Source organism: Capricornis sumatraensis, chromosome 22, assembly GCF_032405125.1.
Source record: "Capricornis sumatraensis isolate serow.1 chromosome 22, serow.2, whole genome shotgun sequence".
Taxonomy (NCBI): Eukaryota; Metazoa; Chordata; class Mammalia; order Artiodactyla; family Bovidae; genus Capricornis; species Capricornis sumatraensis.
In genome coordinates, this window is record NC_091090.1 from 10217323 (window position 1) to 10241020 (window position 23698).

A 23698-nucleotide genomic window follows, 5' to 3' on the forward strand; every position below is an offset into this window, starting at 1 on the left:
TCATTGTTTTGTGTCCCGAAAGTCAGACTTTCCGCTCACTCAGTGACAAAGACACATAATTCAATTTCAAACTTATAGAAACAGTATATTGGGAAGCCTTACAGAGCAGAATAGACTCTTCCAAAGTAAATCTCAAGTTTCCATGACTTTGTTCATCATGTTTATTATAAAATTAGACTTCAGTATTAATATTTTAAGTCCAATAGTGATCACAGTGAAGTAGAAATAACACATAGTTAAAGAATAGTTACCATGTCAGATATATTTTATGATTTGAAATTTTAAAATAAATGTCCATAATTATATATTAAATCATTTTCAAAATTCCACTAAAATGATCAGTGTTTCCAGATGACAAAATGTGTTATAATATAAAAGCACATGTTTAAAATGAATTCTACTTCTTTAACTATAGTTTTTCAATAACAAAGCATTAATCATTTTGAGAGGGAAGTCATTTAAATACTCAGAAACAAAATATTTTCTCCTATTAGGATTTCAAATATATGAGCTTGCAAATGAACAATGTTTTCAATTATACTGTATGTGTCCTAAAGCTATTGCAAATAACTAAAACTCAAACATTGAAGCTAATTATAGAAACTCTTATTCTCAGATTTGTTAAGGTCTACTCCTGTTCTTAATAATGGTAAATTAATAATACAAATGTAGGAGATACTGTCCTTATAACTCAACTATTTAGGACCATGGAAAATAAACAGGATTTAGACAAAAGAAATAAAAACTTACTTAGAGTATGCTTTTTAAATCTGTTATGAAAAAATAAAACTTTGCCTGATGCTACAGGGGCAGACAACAAACTTAAGATTTTTTGCCCATTCATGTTCCACTGCTGAGGTGGAGCAAGTCGAGGTGAGGGGAAGTCGCTCAGTCGTGTCCGACTCTTTGCGACCCCGTGGACTGTGACCTACTAGGCTTCTCCATCCATGGGATTCTCCAGGCAAGAATACTGGAGTGGGTTGCCGTTTCCTTCTCCAGGGGATCTTCCCGACCCAGGAATCAAACCCGGGTCTCCCGCACTGGAAGCAGACGCTTTAACCTCAAGTCGAGAACCAGTCTTAAGTCAGGAACAGAGAAGAAAGAACGAGCAAAGGAAGCCAACAGCATTAATATTAACGGAATTGACTCTGTAGTTTTAGAATCCGACATTGATAAAATTAGTGATGCTAACACTGAAGGGTTTGTTTACGTTTATTTACTTTTATTACTTTGTTATATTATTATTATTTGCTCCACCATGCAACATGCAGGATCTTAGTTCTCTGACCTCAAATTGAACTTGTACCTCCTGTAGTGGAAGCATAGGGTCCAAATCTCTAGACCAGCAGAGAATTCTGTAAAGGATTTATTTATTTTTTAAAAATCCATTTGAAAGAAAGTAATAATGAACAACCAAACTGTTATACTGGATGAAAAATTTGTAGATAATGATACTTTGACCAAGTCTTATAGGTGAGCAGGAGGATGGGATGGAAGCAAAGGGAATTTCTCCATAGACTCATTTGCCAGAGAGGAGGAAAACCCTAAGGTTTGCTACCTGGAGTACAGGGACAATAGATTATTAAGGACCAAGACTGTTCTGTAATTCTGAGGATACCAAAATCTGAAGGTGGCAAGAATTTAGTTTGTTTCCATCCTGTATCAATAGTAGCTTTTGGTTCGTCTTTTGTCCCCTTGTCCTTCACTGCCAGCTGCCCCAATCTCTTGTGTTAATGTTTTCACTAAGTTAATTTTATACACATATCTTATATTCAGTGGGGCTTCCTAGGTGGTGCTAGTGGTAAAGAACCCACTCGCCAATGCAAGAGACATAAGAGACATGGGTTTGACCTCTGGGTCTGGAAGAACGCCTGGAGGAGAACATGGCAACCCACTCCAGTCTTCTTCCCTCGAGAATCCCACGGACAGAGAAGCCCAGTGGGCTACAGTCCATAGGGTCACAAAGAGCTGGACACGACTAAAGTGACTTTGCATGCACACATATGCAGTACATTGGTCTTACTTCTTAAACGGTAGATACCACAGGGCCTTTTTCTTCTATACATTACATTTCTGTCCTTATGGGAGACTATTAACTCCTTGAGGACAATGATGGCATCTTTTTGATCTTTGCTTCTTCTAGAAGAATGCCTGTCAATAAATATATGCTCATTTAATGAATAAATGAATGAATATTCTATTACTCAGAATTAATTTGCACTCATTAAGCAGTAGCTCATCACCCAAAGTAGATCTCTGGAGAACATCAGGATCCAGGCAAAATGCTGACCTTCTCTTGCGAGAAAATAGTATTCCACGACCAAAGACATCAGTTCCTACAACCTTGCAATCATTATCAGAAACCTTCAGTAAACTTTCTTCACTCCTTAAATCAGCACAGATCATGTTTTCTTTCAATCACACAATGCTACCTGGTCCCATTACTTCATGGCAAACAGAAGGGGAAAAGTTGAAACAGTGACACATTTTATTTTCTTGGGCTCCAAAATCACCACAGACAGTGACTGAAGCCATGAGATTCAGAGATGCTTGTTCCTTGGAAGGAAAACTAACAAAACTAGACAGTGTATTAAAAAGCAGAGACATCATTTTGTTGACAAAGGTCTATATAGTCAAAGCTATGACTTTTCCAGTAGTCATGTATGATGTGTGAGATGGGCCGTAAACAAGCCTGAGTGTCAAAGAATTGATGCTTTTGAATTGTGGTGCTGGAGAGACTCTTGGACTGCAAGGAAATCAGTCAATCCTAAAGGAAATTATTGCTGAATATTCACTGGACAGATTGATATTGAAGCTAAAGCTCCATACTTTGACCATGTGATTCAAAGATCTGACTCACTGGAAAAGACCTTGATTCTGGGGAAGACTGAAGAAAAAGGAGAAGGGGTGGTGGACGATGGCATGGTTAGATAGTATCACCAACTAAATGGACATGAATTTGAGCAAACTCTGGGAGATAGTGAAGGTCAGGGAAGCCTGGCATGCTGCAGTCTATGGCAAAAAGTCAGACAAGCAATGACAGAACAGCAACAAAAATAGAATTTTCAACACTTAGCTACAATATTGAATAGAAAAATAAGCAGAAGAGCTACAGCATATATCCCTGTGTTGTATCCAGGGTTTACAGAATAACATAGAGTACTTAGATATTGCCTGCAAAAGAGGGAGACAGATTTCATAACAAATGAGCTTGAAAAGTCTTATTAATCAATACTTATTTTACAGAAAGTAATAACTTGTAGGATCTAGTTGCCGGAGAGTTGAAGATAATGGCTTTCTTAACAAAAGCCAAGATATTAATAGATGTGATATACTTTTCTTGAGATAAAAATATGTGCTTTAAATTTGAGTTTATTAATTGAATATAGAAATCCAAATAATCTATAAGTAATGCCACTAATAACTCCTTAAACTACATGTAAGTATACACATGTCTTTGTGTATATGTACAATATAATGCAATATTCAGGAAAATAATTGCACTTGCATAACCTAAACCTGAATTTATTGGAGTCCGAAATAAAAATATACCTTCCCTAACCTACTGTAGCCAAATATATCTCAAGTCCTATAAATCCTTCACAGTATTTTTATAACACCTGCTTTTCAGAGGTAGAATATTTGCAAATTCAAGTGAATTGAAGAAAAGGGTACATAACCATCTGTCTACAGTGGCTTAGATGGACCTCGTTAGTGTCTTATTATTTCCTCCTTCTTTCCATATAGCTTTTGACTATGTGGATCACAACAAACTGTGGGAAAATTTTTAAAGACATGGGAATACCAGACCACTTTACCTGCTTCCTGAGAAATTTGTATGCCAGTCAAGAAGCAACAGTTAGAACTGGACATGGGACAGATTGGTTCCAAATCAGGAAAGAAGTACACCAAGGTTGTATACTGTCACCCTGTTTATTTAACTTATATGCAGAGTCATCATGAGAAATGCGGGGCTGGATGAAGCACAAGTTGGAGTCAAGATTGCTGGGAGAAATATCAATAACCTCAGATATGCAGATGACACCACCCTTATGGCAGAAAGTGAAGAGGAACTAAGAAGACTTTTGATAAAGGTAAAAGAGGAGAGTGAAAAAGTTGGCTTAAAACTCAACATTCAAAAAATGAAGATCTTGGCATCCGATTCCATCACTTCATGGCAAATAGATGGGGACATTATGGAAATCATGACAAACTTTATTTTCTTGGGCTCCAAAATCACTGCAGATGGTGACTGCAGCCATGAAATTAAAAGACGCTTGCTCCTTGGAGGAAAAGTTATGACCAACTTAGACAGCATATTAAAAAGCAGAGACATTACTTTGCCAACAAAGGTTAGTCTACTCAAAACTATGGTTTTACGAATAGTCATGTATGGATGTGAGAGTTGGACTATAAAGAAAGCTGAGCACCAAAGAATTGATGCTTTTGAACTATGGTGTTGGAGAAGACTCTTGAGAGTCCTTTGGACTGCAAGGAGATCCAACCAGTCCATTCTGAAGGAGATCAGTCCTGGGTGTTCTTTGGAAGGAATGATGCTAAAGCTGAAACTCCAATACTTTGGCCACCTCATGCGAAGAGCTGATTCATTGGAAAAGACTCTGATGCTGGGAGGGATTGGGGGCAGGAGGAGAAGGGGACGACAGAGGATGAGATGGCTGGATGGCATCACTGACTCGATGGACGTGAGTTTGAGTGAACTCTGGGAGTTGGTGATGGACAGGGAGGCCTGGCATGCTGCGATTTATGGGGTCGCAAAGAGTCGGACACGACTGAGTGACTGAACTGAACTGAACTGATGACAATGAGCATGTGCTGGCTACTACAATAATAAATTAAGCCACTGAGCACATTGACACCTTGTTTAAAAATGTTATAACAAAGTATTTCTTCAAAGTTATCTCGGAGAGGAATTTGGGTGCTCCCACACATTTAACCCTTCTTTTTCTTCCATAAATCCCACCTATTAGTCTTTGTTGTTGTTGCTATTTTTCTGCCTAATCCCATTTGAAAGCAGTTCTTATATCTTCTCTCCTCTGGTAGAAACTGTGTCAAATGTAAAAGCATAGGGCTTTCATATTGGCCTCCAAAAATAGGAGGTCTTAAATAATGAGGCTCACCCTTACTTTTTTCTGTGACAGGAATTTCCTATTCAGTGTACTGGAGTCCTATTTAAAATGGAGATTCTACAATCAGCATTCCTAAAATTCTGACTCAGTAAGTCATGCATGAGCACTGAAAATAAAATTTTTACTGCATTCTCCAGTTTTTGGTTTTTGTTTTTTAAAGTACATTTCAAGGTGACCGTTTTCAAGATTCAAGGAAATATAGCTGTAATGACTTCATATAGGTAAAAAAAAAAAAAAAAGAGTAAAATAAACTGTAAAGAACTTTTAAAAAAAAATTCGCTCATTTCCTTCTATAGTTTTTCATATCTGCAGGGAATATGTTAAAATGAGTTTGAGATGGCCAAAGTACACTCTGCTGTATTTAAAATGGATAACCAACAGGATCTACTATGTAGCACAAGGAACTCTGCTCAGTTTTATGTGGCTGCCTGGATGAAAGGAGAATTTAGGGGAGAATGGATACATGTATATGCATAACTGAGTTCCTTTGCTGTACACCTGAACCTATTACAACATTGCTAATCAGATATATTACATTATAAAATAAAACAAACAGGAAAGATATAGCAACCCCTTTTATTAATTCTTATATTTAACAGTTCTTTCAATAAAATTTTCCTCATTTCTTAAAAAAAATATGGATATAAACGAGGATATTAGCTATAAAATCTCGGAGGTTTTTTGCCTAGTTTGTCCTTTTTGCTTAAATTCCTGACTATTCAAATGTTCACAATACACCTACAGATATTGTCTCAAATTTAGACTGTCTGACATCAAAATTTTGACTCTCTCCTTCCCCACATCTAACTCACACATCCTCCAGGATTCTGAATCTCACCTGACACTACTCATCAACTACTTGGCATGAAAATGTTGACTCTGCACTCTATTTCACACCCACATACACTCTATCAGTAAATCCTATTGGTTCTACGGTCAAAATATGTCCTTAATACTGCCATTAGAATATAAACTTTCTAAAAGAGTAATTTTTGTCTGTTTGTTGCTATACACACACAATAAATATTGTTGAGCCAAAGAATTAAGTGTTGCAAAAAAGAGTCTCGCTATTCGATGTACCCATTAAGAAGTTTACATTGCCTTGAAAACTTTATTTCAGAAGTCTAATTCTCACATAAACTGTATATGTTGCCTGCACCATCACAAAGAGGAAAAAAAAATTCTCTCAGAGTAGCAAACTAATTATGCGTGGTGTGTGGGTCATCCAGCCCTACTTCCTGCTGAATAGGCTCACATGCATATTCCTCTAACAATGCAAACTCAACCTGCCTTGGCAAATTCACCATGAGCCCTCTACTCGCAAAGCCTAGTTTTCTTCCTCTATGTCCTGCCTATGTTGAGAAAAAAACTAAGGCAATCATTGTACTTTCATTAGCCAAAAAGTTCTATTAATCAGAAGATTCTTTTCTGTTCCCATCAATTTTGCACATCTCTGAGTTGCTAATTTCTATTTCCAGAATGTTTCATATTTGTTTCTTTTTTTCATATTCAATCCCAGTGCCCTGTTTTTATCCTCATAATCATTTTCCTGAAGAGTCTCCTGAAGAGTCTCAGTAGGCTTCCCAGTGGCTGGTCTCATAACTTCAACCCATTCTTACCTTTGCCCCAGATTTATCTTCCCCTGAAAAGCTCCTATCTATCAGAACTCATTTTAAAATAAGCTCAAGGGATGTCATTACTTTTAAAATCCAATCCACCATGATATAAAAATATAGGGGAGATTTCACAGATACCCACAAAATAAAGTAGATCATGAAAGCAATGGAAAGCATCAAAAATATTACTTGAGCTCTCTATTCTTTGAAATTAAAAAATAACACAAGCCTGTTTTTTACTGAAATTCCCTGAATTATATTTTCAGCATGTAAAAGTCACTTAGTCATGTCCAACTCTTTGTAACTCCATGGACTGTAGAGTCCATGGAATTCTCCAGGCCAGAATATTGGAGTGGGGAGCCATTCCCTTTTCCAGGGGATCTTTCCAACCCAGGGATCGAACTGGAGTCTCCTGCATTGCAGGTGGGTTCTTTACCAGCTGAGCTACCAGGGAAGCCCATTTTCAGCACAGTTTTATATTTATGTGTATATGTAAAACTTTATCAACTTAGATGTAATTTCTTTTCATTTTTTGGAACTTTTTGAAATTATACTCACATGTCAGCAAAGCCTCAAATGCCACCTCCTCAGGGAAATGGTCCTTCCTACCCACCCCCCGCTGCCTCGACACATACACACTAGTTGCTTAGTCATGTCTGCCACTTTGCGACCCCATGGACTGTAGCCCACCAGGCTTCTCTGTCCATAGAATTCTCCAGACAAGAATACTGGAGTGAGTTGCCATTCCCTTCTCCAGAATCAAAACTGGGTCTCCTGCACGGCAGACAGATTCTTTACCATCTGAGCCACCAGGGAAGCCCCACTTCCTACCCCAAATCAGATCTAATAGTATTGTTCCTAGGGTCTAGTACTTAGCCTGTGTTTCTCCAATAACCCTCATACCACAGACTGTTTTTGACATGTCAGTCTCTCCTCCAAGATTAGAAATTCCTTGTAGGTAAGGACCATGCCTTCCTCACTCTGTATTTCCTCCACACAATGTAATAGAACAGGTTACACATTGTGGGTGCTCAATAAATATTTGCTGAATGAAATAAGAAAAGGAAATAGCTCCAAATTAGATAAGCCCTAGAAAGCCAGTATGTTGGTCCAGGCTGCTTTATTTTGTGTACCTTTTGCTGCTCTTGTTGGACTAAGCCCTCTGCTTCCTTATGTTGCCTTTACCTCCATTTGGATGAAAAATATATTTGCACGACTTCAAGATTCTGTAGACATTGTCACTGTTGCTAATGGTGACTTGGTTCTCAGAGAAATCTTATGAACTTCCATTCACTGGAAAGGAGAGTCTGCACCCAGCCTGACTCTTGCCCTCACTCCTCTAACCCCTATGTCCAGGTAGCTTAAGATGAGCTTTAGATCACTGAGGCAGTATTGATGAGTCATTGAAACTCAAGTCCATTTCAGTTGAGTTTCAAAAAAAAAATGTACATGAGAATTTGTGTTCTCCTTTAATATTTGTGTTCTCCTTTAATTACGTACATATTTTTCAACTTTCTATACATACTACCATGGAGGCACTAGCAAAAAGAAAAAGGAAGTGCAGGAGAGAGCATTATATTTACTTCCTGCTCAGGAATAGAAAGGCCAAGTGATACTATGCAAATTTATTCAAACACACTAACATAGTCTATTCAGGAACCTAACACACAACAGTTGTGTAATACAAAATTCCACTTCCTGGGAAAAGGAATGAATAATCGTCCTATCACACTTGTGAGGAGTAACTTAGATGGCAGATGACAAATACTCTTGTTGAAGAGCTAGTTAATTAGGGTAATACAACAACTTCTAAAAGCCTAACATTTAAATTCTATTATAATTCATTGATTCACAGTAATGAGAAATATTGATAATATTGTTTGAGTTGGTCATAAGTTTGATAGAATTAACAATGCCTCCCATCTCTGAGCAAGACTATGCTTTGGTTTTCAAAATTTTTTAATTTGATGGCTATTTCAGGAAATCAAGGACCAAAATTAGTCAATGGGCTTATTATTTCTCTTGTTCTACATTAAAAGAATGTGGAACTCTCCAGTTATTACCAACATTACCCCTGAGCTCCACCTGCAAATATGATTTTTTTTTTGCATTGTCTCTATTCTATTGCCAGTAGCAATGGGGGGGAAATGACAAAGGATTCCTAGAGCTGAGGCTCTGCGGGCATTCCTGAATCATCTTGGGCTCATCCAGGGATATGTTTAGCCCTTTTATTCTTACAGAAGGTATGAGGTCATGATAACATTCAGTCTCAGCTCTCTTATCCCATCTGGGACACAAATGGTCACACATTTCCTTAGGTTTCTATAAAAACATTAAAAAAAAAAAATCAAACTAAGAGTCATTTTGAAACAAAGTGGGCTTTAACTACGGATTTTATACATGTTCTCCTCAGTAATTGCAGGAATACAGTATGCTATTTGAAAGCATATTTCTTGAACATGCTTGTAAATCTCATTTGCTCCTCAAGAGGAGAGCAAAATAATCTTCCTTGTATTGTCAATGGAATTAGAGTGATGGGGAGAGATTTTATAAATAGTCTCCCCTAATCATTAGTAATTATATAATATTTATTTTAATGTGTGTGTTCTCAAGATATTGAACAAAATTATCCCAAACATGAGTCAAATGATTGAGGTTTGTTTTGAAGTTGTATATAGAAGAAATTTAAAACCTGCAATTCCTAAGTTTTAAAATGTGCTTATATCTAAGTATTTCTCCTGGTGGAAATCTAATACTTTCATTCATTGCTGTGTGTTGGGCACTGTTCTAGATGCTAATGGCACACCTGCAAAAATGAGAAATAAAGGAACTACTCTCTTGGAACTTATACGTTACTTATAGGACACAACAATAAACTGAGCAAATGAACAATATCATTTCTAATAGTACTAAGTTCTTTTAAATGTTTTTTCCTTTAATTTTCAGGTCTGCTTCTTCTATCACAAATTCTTTTATTTTATCATCATTATTTTTATCCATGCCATGAAGCTTCTGAGATCTTAGTTCCCTGAACAAAGAGTGAACCCAGGCCCTGGGCAGTGAAAGCACAGGGTCCTAACCACTGTACAACCAGGAAATTTCCTAATAGTAGTAAGTTCTATGACAGAAACAAAATGAGATGCTAACATTGTGGGTAGAGATGGAAAGCGATATGCCTCCTTAGAGACAGTCTCTTAAGATGTGACAATGTGAGCTGGGCAGGAACCAGTCAGGAGCAAACTAGAGGGGGTTAGTGCACTGAGATGACCCAGAGGGATGGTACGGGGAGGGAGGTGGGAGGGGGGTTCAGGATGGGGAACACGTGTATACCTGTGGCGGATTCATGTTAATGTATGGCAAAACCAATACAATATTGTAAAGTAATTAACCTCCAATTAAAATAAATAAATTTATATTTAAAAAAAAAAGAAATTGTGAAGACCCTAAAGCAGGAATACACTGAGTCTGTTCAAAGAATATAAATTTTGCTAAAAAGATCAATCACCTAAGGGGTGCTCCTTCTTACATGAATATAACCAAGACATCTTCACCTCTAATGTATTTATTTTTTAACTTCCTTAAAGTCTAATCCATTCACTCAGGATAGTTGAGAATATCTCTTGACTTTGGGAAAGTCAAGGCTTTATGCTCAGATTTTTGGACATTTTAAAAGTTTGGAAGAGAGCTTCTTAATTTTGCATGAAAAATTAGGGTACATCAAAATCATATTATTCATGTAATACAATCCCCAAAATGTGTTTGTGTATGTGTGTGAGTGCGCTCATGTTTTCTTATGTGTATTAAACTTCTTAAATTCTTATTATTTTCCCCTTTTCTACTGAGATAGTTTGGCCTCCTGTCAGTGGCCAGTTGCAGTCAGTGATCACGTCTGGGGAAGAAAACACATAAATTTATAAATTAGGATAATCTTACTGACTTTCAGGAATCTATGAGTCACCATCACCATCTCTGATGATTTCAAAGAACAAGGCTTTCCAGGCTTCCTGTGGCTGAATTATAATATAAATCAAGCCCAAGCACATAATGGCCCAACAATTGTGAAGTCTTTTTCCTACACCAGCTGGTGAGATGTTTTAATGAATTTGTTTTTCAGCTTTGTAAACTTAAGAAACTTTTGTATTAAGTATTCTGATTGGAAAGATTAAGTTTTAGCTATTTTTTACAATGAAATGTTGACTCAGTTTCACCCAATGACAAAATGGTTAACAAGCATTAACCACACCTCTCTACTTCTGTGAGAAAGATTAGCTCCATCTGTACATTTTAAGAAAGATGAGTTGCCTTCAAAATGCTATTTATAAACAATATGGTTCTCTACCAAAGTGGATGACTCATCAAATTCATTCTGAATTTATGAAATAAATTACGATAGACAGTCGTTTTGTGACTCCAATTCTGACAATATAATAGTAAAATCAAGGCTCCACATGCGCCTCATAAATTCATCTTAAAGCCACTGAGTAGGAATAAAAATTCCCTGAAAATCTAGAAAGGGATATTACAGGTTTTCATCTGTGCTGTATTTCCCTTGAGCGTTAAGGATAGCAAAAAAAGTTTTCACAGTGACTACAGTTTTAGAAATTTTGAAGTGTTACCATGTCAACACGTAAAGACGTGTTTCCTATAATTCCCTAAAGGCTGACCTAGTGTCAATGCATTATCTTCATTGACTGTTGGAATGATTACAGTGCCATTTAAGGTAAATTTTCAAATGAGCGTATTTAGAAAGTTCCAAGTAAACTGGAGTAAAAAATTGGGAATGTAGTTGGAAAATAAGAAAAATTTTCATTAGATCTCAAATTTGTCATTTTTGGGTTTTAGTGTGGAGGGGAAAAAATGATCTAAACTTTAACATGATGAATGGCTGGGAGCATGGTGACCCATTGGAACCTCCAAAATAAGTTAATACAAAAATAATTTTAATGAAAAGCTGTATAGAATATTGGAAAATTTTAACAGGACTATGACACAAGAGATTGGCCTGTGGATCATTCAGGAAAGAAATATGAAAAAAATTTATTTTATTTTTTTTAATTTTAATTTTTACTTTATTTTGCTTTACAATACGGTGAAATTTCTTCTCAAATTTAAATGTTCAGCAAAGCAAACATGGTAACATTAGTTCCTGTATTTTAATCTTCGTCTTTCCCCTTCTTTTCTTTACCCCTTTCTTCATTTTCTCACCTTCATCTGTTCTCTCTTAGGGAGCATATGGAAAGCCACTTAGAATTGTGATTGCAATCAATTATCACACCCCACTCCAGTACTCTTGCCTGGAAAATCCCATGGTCGGAGGAGCCTGGTGGGCTGCAGTCCACGGGGTCACGAAGAGTGGGACACGACTGAGTGACTTCACTTTCACTTTTCACTTTCATGCATTGGAGAAGGAAATGGCAACCCACTCCAGTGTTCTTGCCTGGAGAATCCCAGGGGCGGGGGAGCCTGGTGGGCTGCCGTCTATGGGGTCACAGAGTCAGACATGACTGACTCGACTTAGCAGCAGGCTTGATTAAAGTGAAAAGTGAAAGTGAAAGTGAAGTCGTGTCTGACTCTTTGTGACCCCATGGACTGTAGCCTATTAGGCTCCTCTGTCCATGAGATTTTCCAGGCAAGGGTACTGGAGTGGGTTGCCATATCCTTCTCCAGGAGAACTTCCCAACCCAGGGATCGAACCTGGGTCTCCTGCATTGCAGGGAGATGCTTTAACATCTGAGCCACCAGGGAAGCCAGGCTTGATTAAGAGAGCCCCAAACAAGACACAGGTGACTCAGTGGTAAAGAATCCATCTGCAATGCAGGAGATGCGGGTTCGATCCCTGGGTTGGAAAGATCCCCTGGTGAAGGAAATGGCAACCCACTCCAGTATTCTTGCCAGGAAAATTCTATCGACAGAAAAGCCTGGTGGGCTACAGTCCATGGCGTCACGAAGAGTCGGACGCAACTGAGTGACTGAGCTCGTATGCACGCAAACGGGATACAGACTTCAGTGTGAAAACCTTCCCGAGTCTCTCAATGACAGCATCCTCCTTAAAGTCTTTGAAGGGCCCCCTATAAGCTGCAGTCTCAGAGAAGGTGAGACCCACTGCACTCCATAACCCAGCCCTTATCTACCAGCCCAGTTCCATCCTTAGCCTCTCCTCATCTGCGCTTACCCAGTCGCTTAACATTCTCTGCATGCTTATGCTATTTCACGCCTCTCTGATTTTGCTCTTGCTGTTTCCTCTGCCTAGAACTCCTTGCTCAATTTTCTTCACCTGTTTGATGTGAATTCCTGCATTAAAACTCAGCGTAGGAGTCATCTTCTCCTGGACCTCACTCTAATCCCCTAAATGGAACTAGGTGTCCTTCTTATGTGCTTTGACAACATGCTGTAACTCATCGGTCAGAGTGCTTGACACCTTATATTCAGATTATCTGTGAGTGTATTTGTCTCTTCACCTAGTGGGTAGGTTCCTTGATATCTACTATCTTTGGACCCTGAATTCTTATTACAGTAATTGGCACAAAGTCTCCCAATACTATATGTTACTTCTATTGGCAGACATCCAAAATGTGGAGAGGAAATATCTACCAGCTTATCTTAGCCTTATGGTATTATGTGCTCAATTCCTCTAAATTCTCCTGTTCTAAAACTATGCAAGTTAAAATACTTTTAACTGCTTTGTCTGGTTCCTGTGACAGAGACTGTTAAATGTTTCAGCAGCTCTTGTAGGTAGGTTGATACAATGGGATTGGATTTGCTCAGAGGCTTAGGAGCTTGAGGGACATGTACTGCTTTTTGGCAATGATTGTTAAGAGCAACTGCATTTTCCAGCTCACTCTTCTCCAATCATGACAACATAGAGGCTGTAAAACAACTTAACCCCAGATTAAAAAAAAAATTAAGACTTAAAACAACTAACACTATCCCCTAGCTTCTACAAGGTCAGGAATCTGCGAGAAGCTTAGCTAGATACTGTCTCAGAATGTGTCATTAACTCAAGCTGGTGAGGGCAGGGGAGGATGCTGTTGGCATCATCTCAAGGTTCAATCTGGCTGTAGGATTCACTTCTAAGATCATGTGTGTGGTTTTTGTTAGCAGACCATGTTTCCTCTATGGCTGTTGGCTGGATATTTCAGTTTCTTAACACATGAGTTTCTCTCAACAAAGCAGCTTACTTTATCCAGAGCAAGAAATCCAAGAGCAAGAACGTGAACACCCAAGATGAAGCTTTGATCTTTTATAATGTAACCTTGAAGGTGACATACTGTCACTTCTGCTGTATTCCCAGAAGGCAGGATAAGGATACTCTCATTCTCTGACCTTCAGCTATCATGTCTTTGGCACCTGGTTTTATCAACATTCTGAGTTCAGACACAAATTAACTATACTTACAAAACTGGCATATATGTAAGTATGTATGCTGCTGGTCACCCAGATCACTTCTGGCATGATATGAAAAGGTACAACACAGGGTGTGAATACTGGGCAATGGGGGGATGCTGGGACCCCTCCTGAAAGTTAGTTTCACAGAGGCTGTATGGAGGCTGTATGCTGAGGCAGTCCATGAACAGAGGGAACATCTGGACCTTGAGTCACTGGATATGAGGGACTCTCCAAGCCACATTAGATGTCAAACAGATAAGAAATTATCTTCTGTAATGCTAACCCAAGAAGAATTTAGGATTCATTTGCTAGTACGGCACAGCCTACTTTTTCAGACCAATAAAGCTCTTCACATAGTTATGTCTACAGAAAGAGATCAAGATGATTGAAAGAGCTTCAAGCATTATGACTTGTAAGAGTACCTTCTTATTTTCAATTAAGACATTGGATTTATTTACTTATGCATGTGCAAGTTTTGTGAAAGTGAAAGTGAAGTCGAGTCGCTCAGTTGTGTGTGACTCTTTGCGACCCCATGGACTGTAGCCTACCAGGCTCCTCTGTCCATGGGATTTTCCAGGCAATAGTACTGGAGTGGCTTGCCATTTCCTTCTCCAGGGGATCTTCCCGACCCAGGGACTGAACCTGGGTCTCCCGCATTGTAGCCAGACGCTTTACCTTCTGAGCCACCAGGGATATCTGGTTAATTTGAACTCAGAATGTTGACAAAGCCAGATGCCAAAGACATCGAAGCTGAAGATCAGACAATGGGAGTTAGTATCCTTACTCCGGCTTCTCGGGATACAGGAAGCTGGCAGGATTTTCCCAAACTCACACAGATTACCTGGAGGTTTCCATGTATTCAAACTTTTTAAATGAATTCAAATCATTCAGGGACCTAAAATTTTCATTAAGTAAGACCTACTTCATTAGATTATTCTGAAGAATAAGTGAAGCAATATATGTAACAATGTATTCTGAGGAGTAAAATAATATACAAATGTCAAACATCATTTATATGTATGTGATATTGAGAGCAAATTACTGTAAAAGACTCAATGTAATAATCCTAAATTATTTTCAAGAAGAAAGTACTTATTCATTCTGAATAGTTTTGGTTTTTGTTTCTAAGGAAACTGTTCCAATGACAAAGGAATTTCATGCTATTTAAATATACATCTAGACCACTTACTTGATTAAGAGATTATCTCTCATCAGGAACAAAGATGAAATGAATAAATTCAGTCCTGAGTCAGATATCTAAGTGACCGTTCATATATGTCCTGCATTTCATACAACAGCCTCTCAAAATGGCCCACTGTCAGTGTTTAAAGGTCATTTCACGTGTGATGCTGTGGGTAAGGCCTCTTTGGACATGTGCAATGCCATTGTGCTCTAGGAACACTACTATGTGATATAAGTGTTGACTTACTCAGTCAAATCTATACAAACTGACGATTTTGAAATGATTCCACAAGAATATGATTTTTTATGAAAAGTAAATTTTGTGAGAAGGCTTGAAAATGAAGGGGAAAAAAGATCAAAAAGATCTTTGGATTATCTGAGATAGTAAACGTTTAGGTCCTTGGTCTTTAATAGTATCTAAAGACAGCACCTTCAGTAACAAAATAATCCTTGGTCACAATTATCTAATATTTACCCAATGAGTCACCCCCCTGAACAGGCAAAAGCATTTTTGGCAGCACCTATTTTACCTTGAAATTTTCTCTTGCAAAGTAACCCTAGCCCGACCTTGGTTAGCTTATCAAATGAGCTCATCCTCCGACCTGAAGGACTGTGGTCTAGCAGAGGAATAGCATGGCAACCGGCCAGCACAGCTCCATAAATCGTCTGGAGGGCACCCACCTCAGTAGCATTCTCTTTCTCTATTTTCTTTTCTTTTACTTGGTCAGGGACAAAGGCAGGAGGAAATAATGGAACACAGGTGGGCCATGGAGTCTGATCAATCCATATTGGAAGCCTAGTGCTGATGCTTATTGTCTGGCTAAACTTTGGTACAAGGAAAATACCTTTCTGAATTTCATGTTTCTTGTTTGTAAATCAAAGCTATTCACCTCCTTGCTATGTTTGTCATGAGGCATCAAGGAAATACATATATTCATGATGGAACCTAGCTTCCAGGACCTGGTATTCTCAGTAAATATTCTTTATTTTCCTTTGCAATGAAAAGAGGCGTTGGAGACAAATAAATACCCTTCAGTTGGGATGGATCTGTACACGGGCTTCTCCAGTGACTCAGTGGTAAAGAATCCACCTGTAATGCAGGAGACACGTGTTCAGTTCCTGGGTCAGGAAGATCCCCTGGAGAAGGAAATGGCAACTCACTCCAGTATTCTTGCCTGAGAAATCCCATGAACAGAAGAGTCTAGTGGGCTATAGTCCATGGGGTTGTAAAAAGAGTAGAGAGGACTGAGTGACTAAACAATAACAAAGAGTCTGACAACCAGGTTGAATTAAGTCAGAAAGAGATAAATATCATATATTAACACATATGTATGAAATCTGGAAAGATGATACAGATGATCCTCTGCAGGGCAGGAATAGAGACATGGAGAGAATGGACATGACGACATGGCGGGGAGATGAATTGGGAGAGTAGCATTGACATATATATGTACCACCATATATAAAACAGATAATGGAAACCTGCTATAAGCCACAGGGGCCTGATCCCATCCCTAGAGGTGGGATGGGGGTAGTTGTGGAAGATTCAAGAGGGAAGGAATATATAAATATATATAGCTGCTTCACTATGTTATACAGCAGAAACTAACACAACATTATAATTATCCTTAAATTAAAAAAAAAAGATAAATGAATTTTTTAATGCCCTTCATTTCACTTGTCACATGTCATTGATTGGAGCTCACCAGTGAGCCAGCAGAGTCATTATTATTCAACAGAGCCCTAAGGTTGGAAGGTATGTCAGAATTCTAGAAGAAGAAGGATTAAAAGATTATCTCTCACAAGGAGATAACACCATTGGTGGATATCCCTGAAATCTGAGGAGCTGAGAAAGATTCAGGAACTTAGGAATGCTAACATAACTGCAGTATGGAAGGATTTGGAAATATGCTTTAAAATATGAAATTAAAAAAAAAAAACACTCACATAAACATAGAAAGTACATGTATGCCCTAACAAAATCAAGAAAAAAATTGTAAAAGTTTATGTGCTTGTATTTGAGTGTTAGATTCAGCCTCTTTTATAAGTTGCTATTATTTTCATTTACTTCATTTTACTCATCATTTTTTTTTCAAATACAGAAAGAACCCATTCCATTTCGATTATCAGCATCACATGTTATCTCATTACTGTCTGCCCATGATAAATGCTGCTGTTATCTGTGAGACAGTCATTTAAAAAGTTATCACTGAGATTCTGTTCAAGTCAAAAACATGATTTATTTTACCTGGTAAAATTAAGTGGTTATGATATTAGGAAAAATGTGAGGGTATCAGTTTAATTCTTCTCCAGGTAAGCATGTTTTGCATTCTGTAACTAAAGTCAAGTTTAAAGCTTAGTGGCTAATCTTACCTTTTATGGTCACTATTCATGACTTCTGGTCTCAGCAGAGATGAGTAATGTATCACGTCTAAGCTCTTTCTGCTTCCTGTGTAAGAAAAGGTGGGTTCTAAAAGACCCACAGAGCTAAGGTGAGCTTTAGGATAAGCAGAAAAGAAAGGTCTCAGATTTAGGAGCAACAGAAACTTGCAACTTTGAAACTATGCCATTTCCGTGTCTAGGGCAAAGGATTAGCAGCTCTGTAAGAAACAATCCTATTACATGTATTTTCTCCACCTACTCAGTTTAGTATACCTCTTTTGGATACATTTCTTAATGGGCAGTGTGCTTTAAGTCAACATATGTGTGTGCATGCTCTTTAAAAACGCCAGTACAGCTAGACCAGCCGACTACTCCTTAAAAACTGAGTGAATGGAACCTAGTGCATACAAATGTAACCAAGAGAAACTTACTGTCATGGTTAGGAATGACTGTCACACAGAGGTGGGAAGGCAATGTTAAGCAGTTAGTATGATGCAATAAACATCTGGGGGGGGTGGTGAGTGGGTGGAGCTGGGTGGGTATGCCAACGCCATACTACTAACAGCTTCTAGGAAAACATTCAATTGAAGAAAACACCAGAATAGAGGCCATGAAGACTTAGCTAAACTACAGACTGGTTATGGAGGCAGAGGATGATTACTAACCACACCAGGGAGAGATATCTAGTGAGAATGAAGGGATAGAAATTGGCATTTAGTGTATACTGTGTCCAGAAAAAATATATATGTGCAATCCTCTATATATCTATATATAGGATATTCCCGTATCCTCACAGGATTTCTACAATGCAGGAATTATTTTTTTATTTTGCTTTTATTTTTATGTGTTTATTCAAATATAGTTGATTTACAATGTTGTTAATTTCTGCTATACAGCAAAGCAATTTATACATATCAATACATTGTTTTTCATAAGCTTTTCCATTACAGTTTATCATAGGATACAGTAGCACTTTGTTGTTTATCCATCTATGTTCAACAGGTTGTATCTGCTAAACCCGAACTCCTAGTCCATCGCTCCCTCAAACCCTCTCTGCCTTGGCAACCATAAGTCTGTTCTCTAAGTCTGAGTCAAGTCAGTAATTATAAACAATAATTTTCAATTGGGAAAAACAGACTTGGGGAGTTTGACAGTTTTGCTAATGGCCACACAAGAAGTGAGATGCATAGCCCGACTGACGTCATTTGTTGAATGCTCTCCTCATTTTTCATATGAAGATGGCAACAGGGAAGACAAAAGCACTTCATGTGAAAACCATACATTCGAATGCAGAAGTAATAGAAGCAGAGAATTACTCCTTTCCTTCAGATATTTAAAACCTGAACTGACTAGAACCTGTCTCTCCATCCAGTTTCTACTCAAGGAGTAATAGGAATGATATAAAAAAAATATTCTCTTGAGTGTTCCCAAGAACCTTCTTCCCACAAACACAGGAATTTTAAAAAACAAAGCATTGCTCTATGACTGATGCTGAAGCTAAAACTCCAACACTTCGGTCACCTGATGCGAAGAGCCAACACACTGGAAAAGACCCTGATGCTGGGAAAGATTGAAGGCAGAAGGAGAAGGGGACGACAGAGGATGAGATGGTTGGAAGACATCACCAACTCAATGGACATGAGCTTGAGTAAACCCTGGGAGATAGTGAAAGACAGGGAATCCTGGTGTGCTGCAGTCCATGGGGTCTCAAAGTCAGACAGGACTGAGCAACTGAACAACAACAACAAGCATTGCTCAAGATGTACTGGTCTAATAACTGAATGCAGCTACTTGGCTAAAGTACAAGATATATTTAGGAACAGGTTATATGTGACATAATTTTGAAGATAGTGGAAAAACACTACCTCCAAAAAGAAACCAAGAATCCCCTTCCTTTCTAAGACTTATAATTCTATAATTAGACATGTGTATGTTTTTATTGGGCTTCCCAGGTGCTGCTAGTGGTAAAGAACCTGCATGCCTATGTTGGAGACCCAAAAGATGTGGGCACGATCCCTAGGTCAGAAAGATCCCTTGCAGGAGGGCATGGCAACCCACCCTAGTATTCTTGCCTGGAGAATCTCATGGACAGAGGAGCCGGATGGGCTATGGTTCATAGGGTGCAAAGAGTTGGACACGACTGAAGAGACTTAGCACACACACGCATGCATGTTTTTATTAGCGTGTGTATAATCATGAAATTGCATGTAGACTAATTTTTTTGCCTTATTTTTGAATGACTTTTGTCAACATTTTTTCTAAGAAACTGCTTATTATATTGGGAAAGAATCTTCTGATGATGGAGAGGATATACAATGAGACAGGTACCATGGAGAGCAGAAAAACAGGTGGTATGATAGTGATGTTGTCATTCTGTTCACAAAGGGACACTGTGGGAGTAATGACTTCTAACTGATTACATTCTCTTTGTAAGTTCAACAAGGTTGAGATTTTCCAAGTAGTCAGTTACATGAAAGTACAAGTGGTAAGTGGACCTGAAGTCAGTGATTACATCTGCTGGCTAGGCTGTGGTATTTCACCTTCATACCTAATGTTGCCTCTTTATCTTGAAGGAATAATGTGACTTCTTGTCCTGCCACTCTGCATAAAATGACATACGATGGGGGTGGAGGGCCAATCTAATCTGTTTTGCAAATTTGGCACAGACTTCCAGGAGCAGGAAGCTGTCTGTGAGTAATGATGCTTCTCATTTGCTTAAATGTCAGACTTCAGTCTCATCAACTTTCAGGGAATATGTCAGTAAAGAATATGGGTTTCAGTCCAGCCAGAGAAGATTTCAATGTTATCCAGTCCTGAAGAAAACAGCTGCCAGTTTTTTGAAAACAGGGTGCTTTTTGTACGTCTTTTTTGTTTGTTTATTTGTTTTAAGCTGAATAAAACTGGCCATTTTGGCACTTAGGGATGTGGACAGTGCTTTCTCCCTTGGTGTTACCAAACAAGCAGCCTTACTGTAGAGGTGTTTCCTTATTGAGACTAAAACACTCCTCAGACTAGCCAACACACACCTCTAAACTATGCAATTAGGATACGAAGATAATGCATCACAGGTCTGTGCAAGCTAGAGTAACATAACAGCAAAAAGGAGCAAATTTTACCACAGAGGTTAAGCCTGAAAGAAAAATAGTTGTGATTTGTAACCATTCTGCAAAACGTCAAAATTTTACTGCAATGCAATAAAGTTCCTTTCTGTGTGGGTTTCTGTTGGAGAGAATGACAGAATAATTAGCCCTTCATGGTAATTTATTAATAGTGGACTTCGATGCAGAGGAGAACAGGAAATGCTTTCAATAGGCTTGCAGATACCAGGAGCAAAGAATTCATTCTCTATATACTTTCTAAATCTAGAGTGGAATAACAGTGGAGAATTCTGGACCGAGGTCATAAGAAATGGAACCAAATCTGAATCAAGTTCCTTAAAAACTCATTTCATTTCTCTAAGTCTTGCTTCTTCTGTCAAATGTAGGTTACGCTTAGGTTTAAGTGAGAGAGCATATGTGAAGGTGTTTGGCACACAGTAGGTACTCAATAGATGTTCAATTTTGATTATTCACTTATCATTATTTGCATAATGCAGTAAAATGTTGCTCTGCTAGCAGCCATATATCCTAATTGTTGTAGTTTTAAGGATAGATAACAAGAAGGGAAACAAGAAAAGCATAGCATTGTGATTAACAGATTTATCCTTACAACAGATAGCCCAAATAATGTGTATTTCCACCTCCATCCACCTAACTTGCATCCTCAAAAGATTACCTTTTTGTTTGCCTTTAAAAACAGCAGCAAAATTAAAACAGGCTGAAAAAACATATAGATGGGGCCAACTAAAGTTTTCAGAGGGTTCGTATCTTTCTTATCAAATAATAATCTACCAGTTCTAAGCAAGGCCTTTCAGTCACCGATCAGCTACTCTGCCCCTGAATAGCTGAGGGACTACATTGGATGCTTCTTACCAGACTGACACCCTTGGGGAGAGAAGGTTGAAATCAAGCTGGTGCTGAGAGCCTAGCAAGTCTCTTATCAGCCTCCATTGCAGTTACAAAGTCTATGTTTTGGACTTCAGTGCCTCCCAGCCTATTCCGCCTCACTCACCTTCTCCGCCTTTTTGTAATCAAGAGCATCTTCTCCTAGCCTGGCTTCTCTCTTGTCATTTTCCACAGAGATTCCCTCCACACTGCCCTCTGCACTTAAACACCTCCCACTCTCTCTCCATTCATCAAGGTAGACGCTGCTTCCATTCACAATTCATGTGCAGTCCACCCTCCCTTCCAAAGCTGCTTTTTAAAAAAAGTCAGTTTCCAGCTGCCCTAATAAACTCCATCGCCACAGCCACCATCTCGCCACTGCACTCCCCCCTCCCCCTCAAAAACTGTGCAGAGCTGTAAAGTGGGGGAAGAAATGTGTGTTTACATACAAACCTAGACAGAGAGGAACAGTGAGAACCTAGCGCTAAGCTTGGTCTCAGCTTTGGGGGGAAAAAAAATCAGTGCAAATATTTCCCGAGCCTGGAAACGGGGCATGCTCAGGAAAATACATGCGTACCGTAGATAAATGAATGAATGGATGGGGTAGATGGATGAGTGAATGATCGCGATTGCCCTGGTACTTTTCTCAGAGGCCCCTCCTCCTTCTTGCTTGCTCCCAGCTGCATGGGTCCCTTTTAATTCAGCTTCTGTGCATGAGTACACCTCCCTGCTCTGCCTCCGTTCCCACTCCCTGCACTTGTTACCACCTTTAGACAGAGCCTCAGCCCTCTCTCGCGCGAAGGACAGTGTACCGGGCTCACAAATCTTTTATGACTCCTCCAGCCCAGGAGAGCTTGTCCCTTAGGGACACAGCTTCGCATCCTGCCAGACTGACCTCCCTCCCAGGAACCCCCAAACACCCGGCCACGGCCACGTGACACAAAAATGATGACTGACTGCCCCCACACTCTGGCACATTCACCTGGACAGCCCTGCCCCTCTTCTGGCGCTGGGAACCCAGGTGATCGCAAAGGCAGCGCGGCTCCCCGCGCATCCCTGCAGAAATAAAGGATCACCATTCCAGGGCTCGGTCCTGGTTCCTAAAATCCGAAAACTTCTGTTGAAAAAAAAAAATAATAATAATAACCCCACCCCAAGAGCAGCGACCTCTTTGTGTGCATCCCTGCGCGGAGGAGGGGGTATTGACAGCCCCGGGCGCGTGGACGCGGTGGCCCCCGCGGGGGCTGCCCGGAGCGACACTCACCCAGGACGTTCCCAATAAGCGCCACCACGAACACGATGATGTAGCCGGCGATCAGGACCCACTCGTATTCTTTGGGGTGGAGGTACTCCCTCCACAGGTACCGCAGGAATTCCTCGTCGTCATAGTCGGTGGGGTTTAAAAAGGGCTCTTGAGTTTCATTCAGCTCCGGAGCCGATGACCAGTTGCGACAAGGGGGAGAGTCCTCCAGTTTGGTGCCGGACATCCCTGGCTCCAGCCCGGGTCCACTCAGTGCTGCAAGCGGCTCGGCCCCTGCCCCATGGGCGCCGCGCTCTGAGGCGGGAGGAGGCGCGGACCGGCTACCAGGGGATCCGGAGCAGAAAATGACGTGAAAAGTTACGGAGCCAATGCCTCGGAGTCTCGCGCCCACCGGGCACCCCGTGCGGCGGCGGCGGGGCTGTCTTTGCAGGAGATGCTGCACCAGGAGGTAGCGAGGCTGAGCATCCAGGGACCAGCCGGAGGCTGCAGCAGGGACACCGGGAGGGGACGCTCCCTGGGCTCCGACTCAATGACTCCTGGTTCCAGCGCAGAGTCCGCAGCCCACAGCCTCCTCCCGCGCCCAGGGGAGCTAGGACTAAAGTAGGAAAAAAAAAAATCATGAAAACGATGTCAACCTGTGTCTCCGTGGGTTCCATCTCCCTCTTTTCTACTTTTTTCCCCCTCCTTTCATGTCTCAAGTGTAGATCTCTGGACATGAAGCCTGGCAATAGAGGGTTAATA

General features: G+C 39.7%; 1 protein-coding gene across 1 annotated transcript in view; it reads right to left on the bottom strand.

Moving 5' to 3' along the window:
- Window positions 1-23183, bottom strand: part of HCRTR2 (hypocretin receptor 2) — a 132621-nt gene extending 109438 nt beyond the window's left edge. The window contains exon 1 of the mRNA XM_068960949.1: window positions 22961-23183. Within this exon, the coding sequence (XP_068817050.1) occupies window positions 22961-23183 (223 nt within the window). The remainder of the gene's footprint in view (window positions 1-22960) is intronic.
- Window positions 23184-23698: the final 515 nt, after the last annotated feature.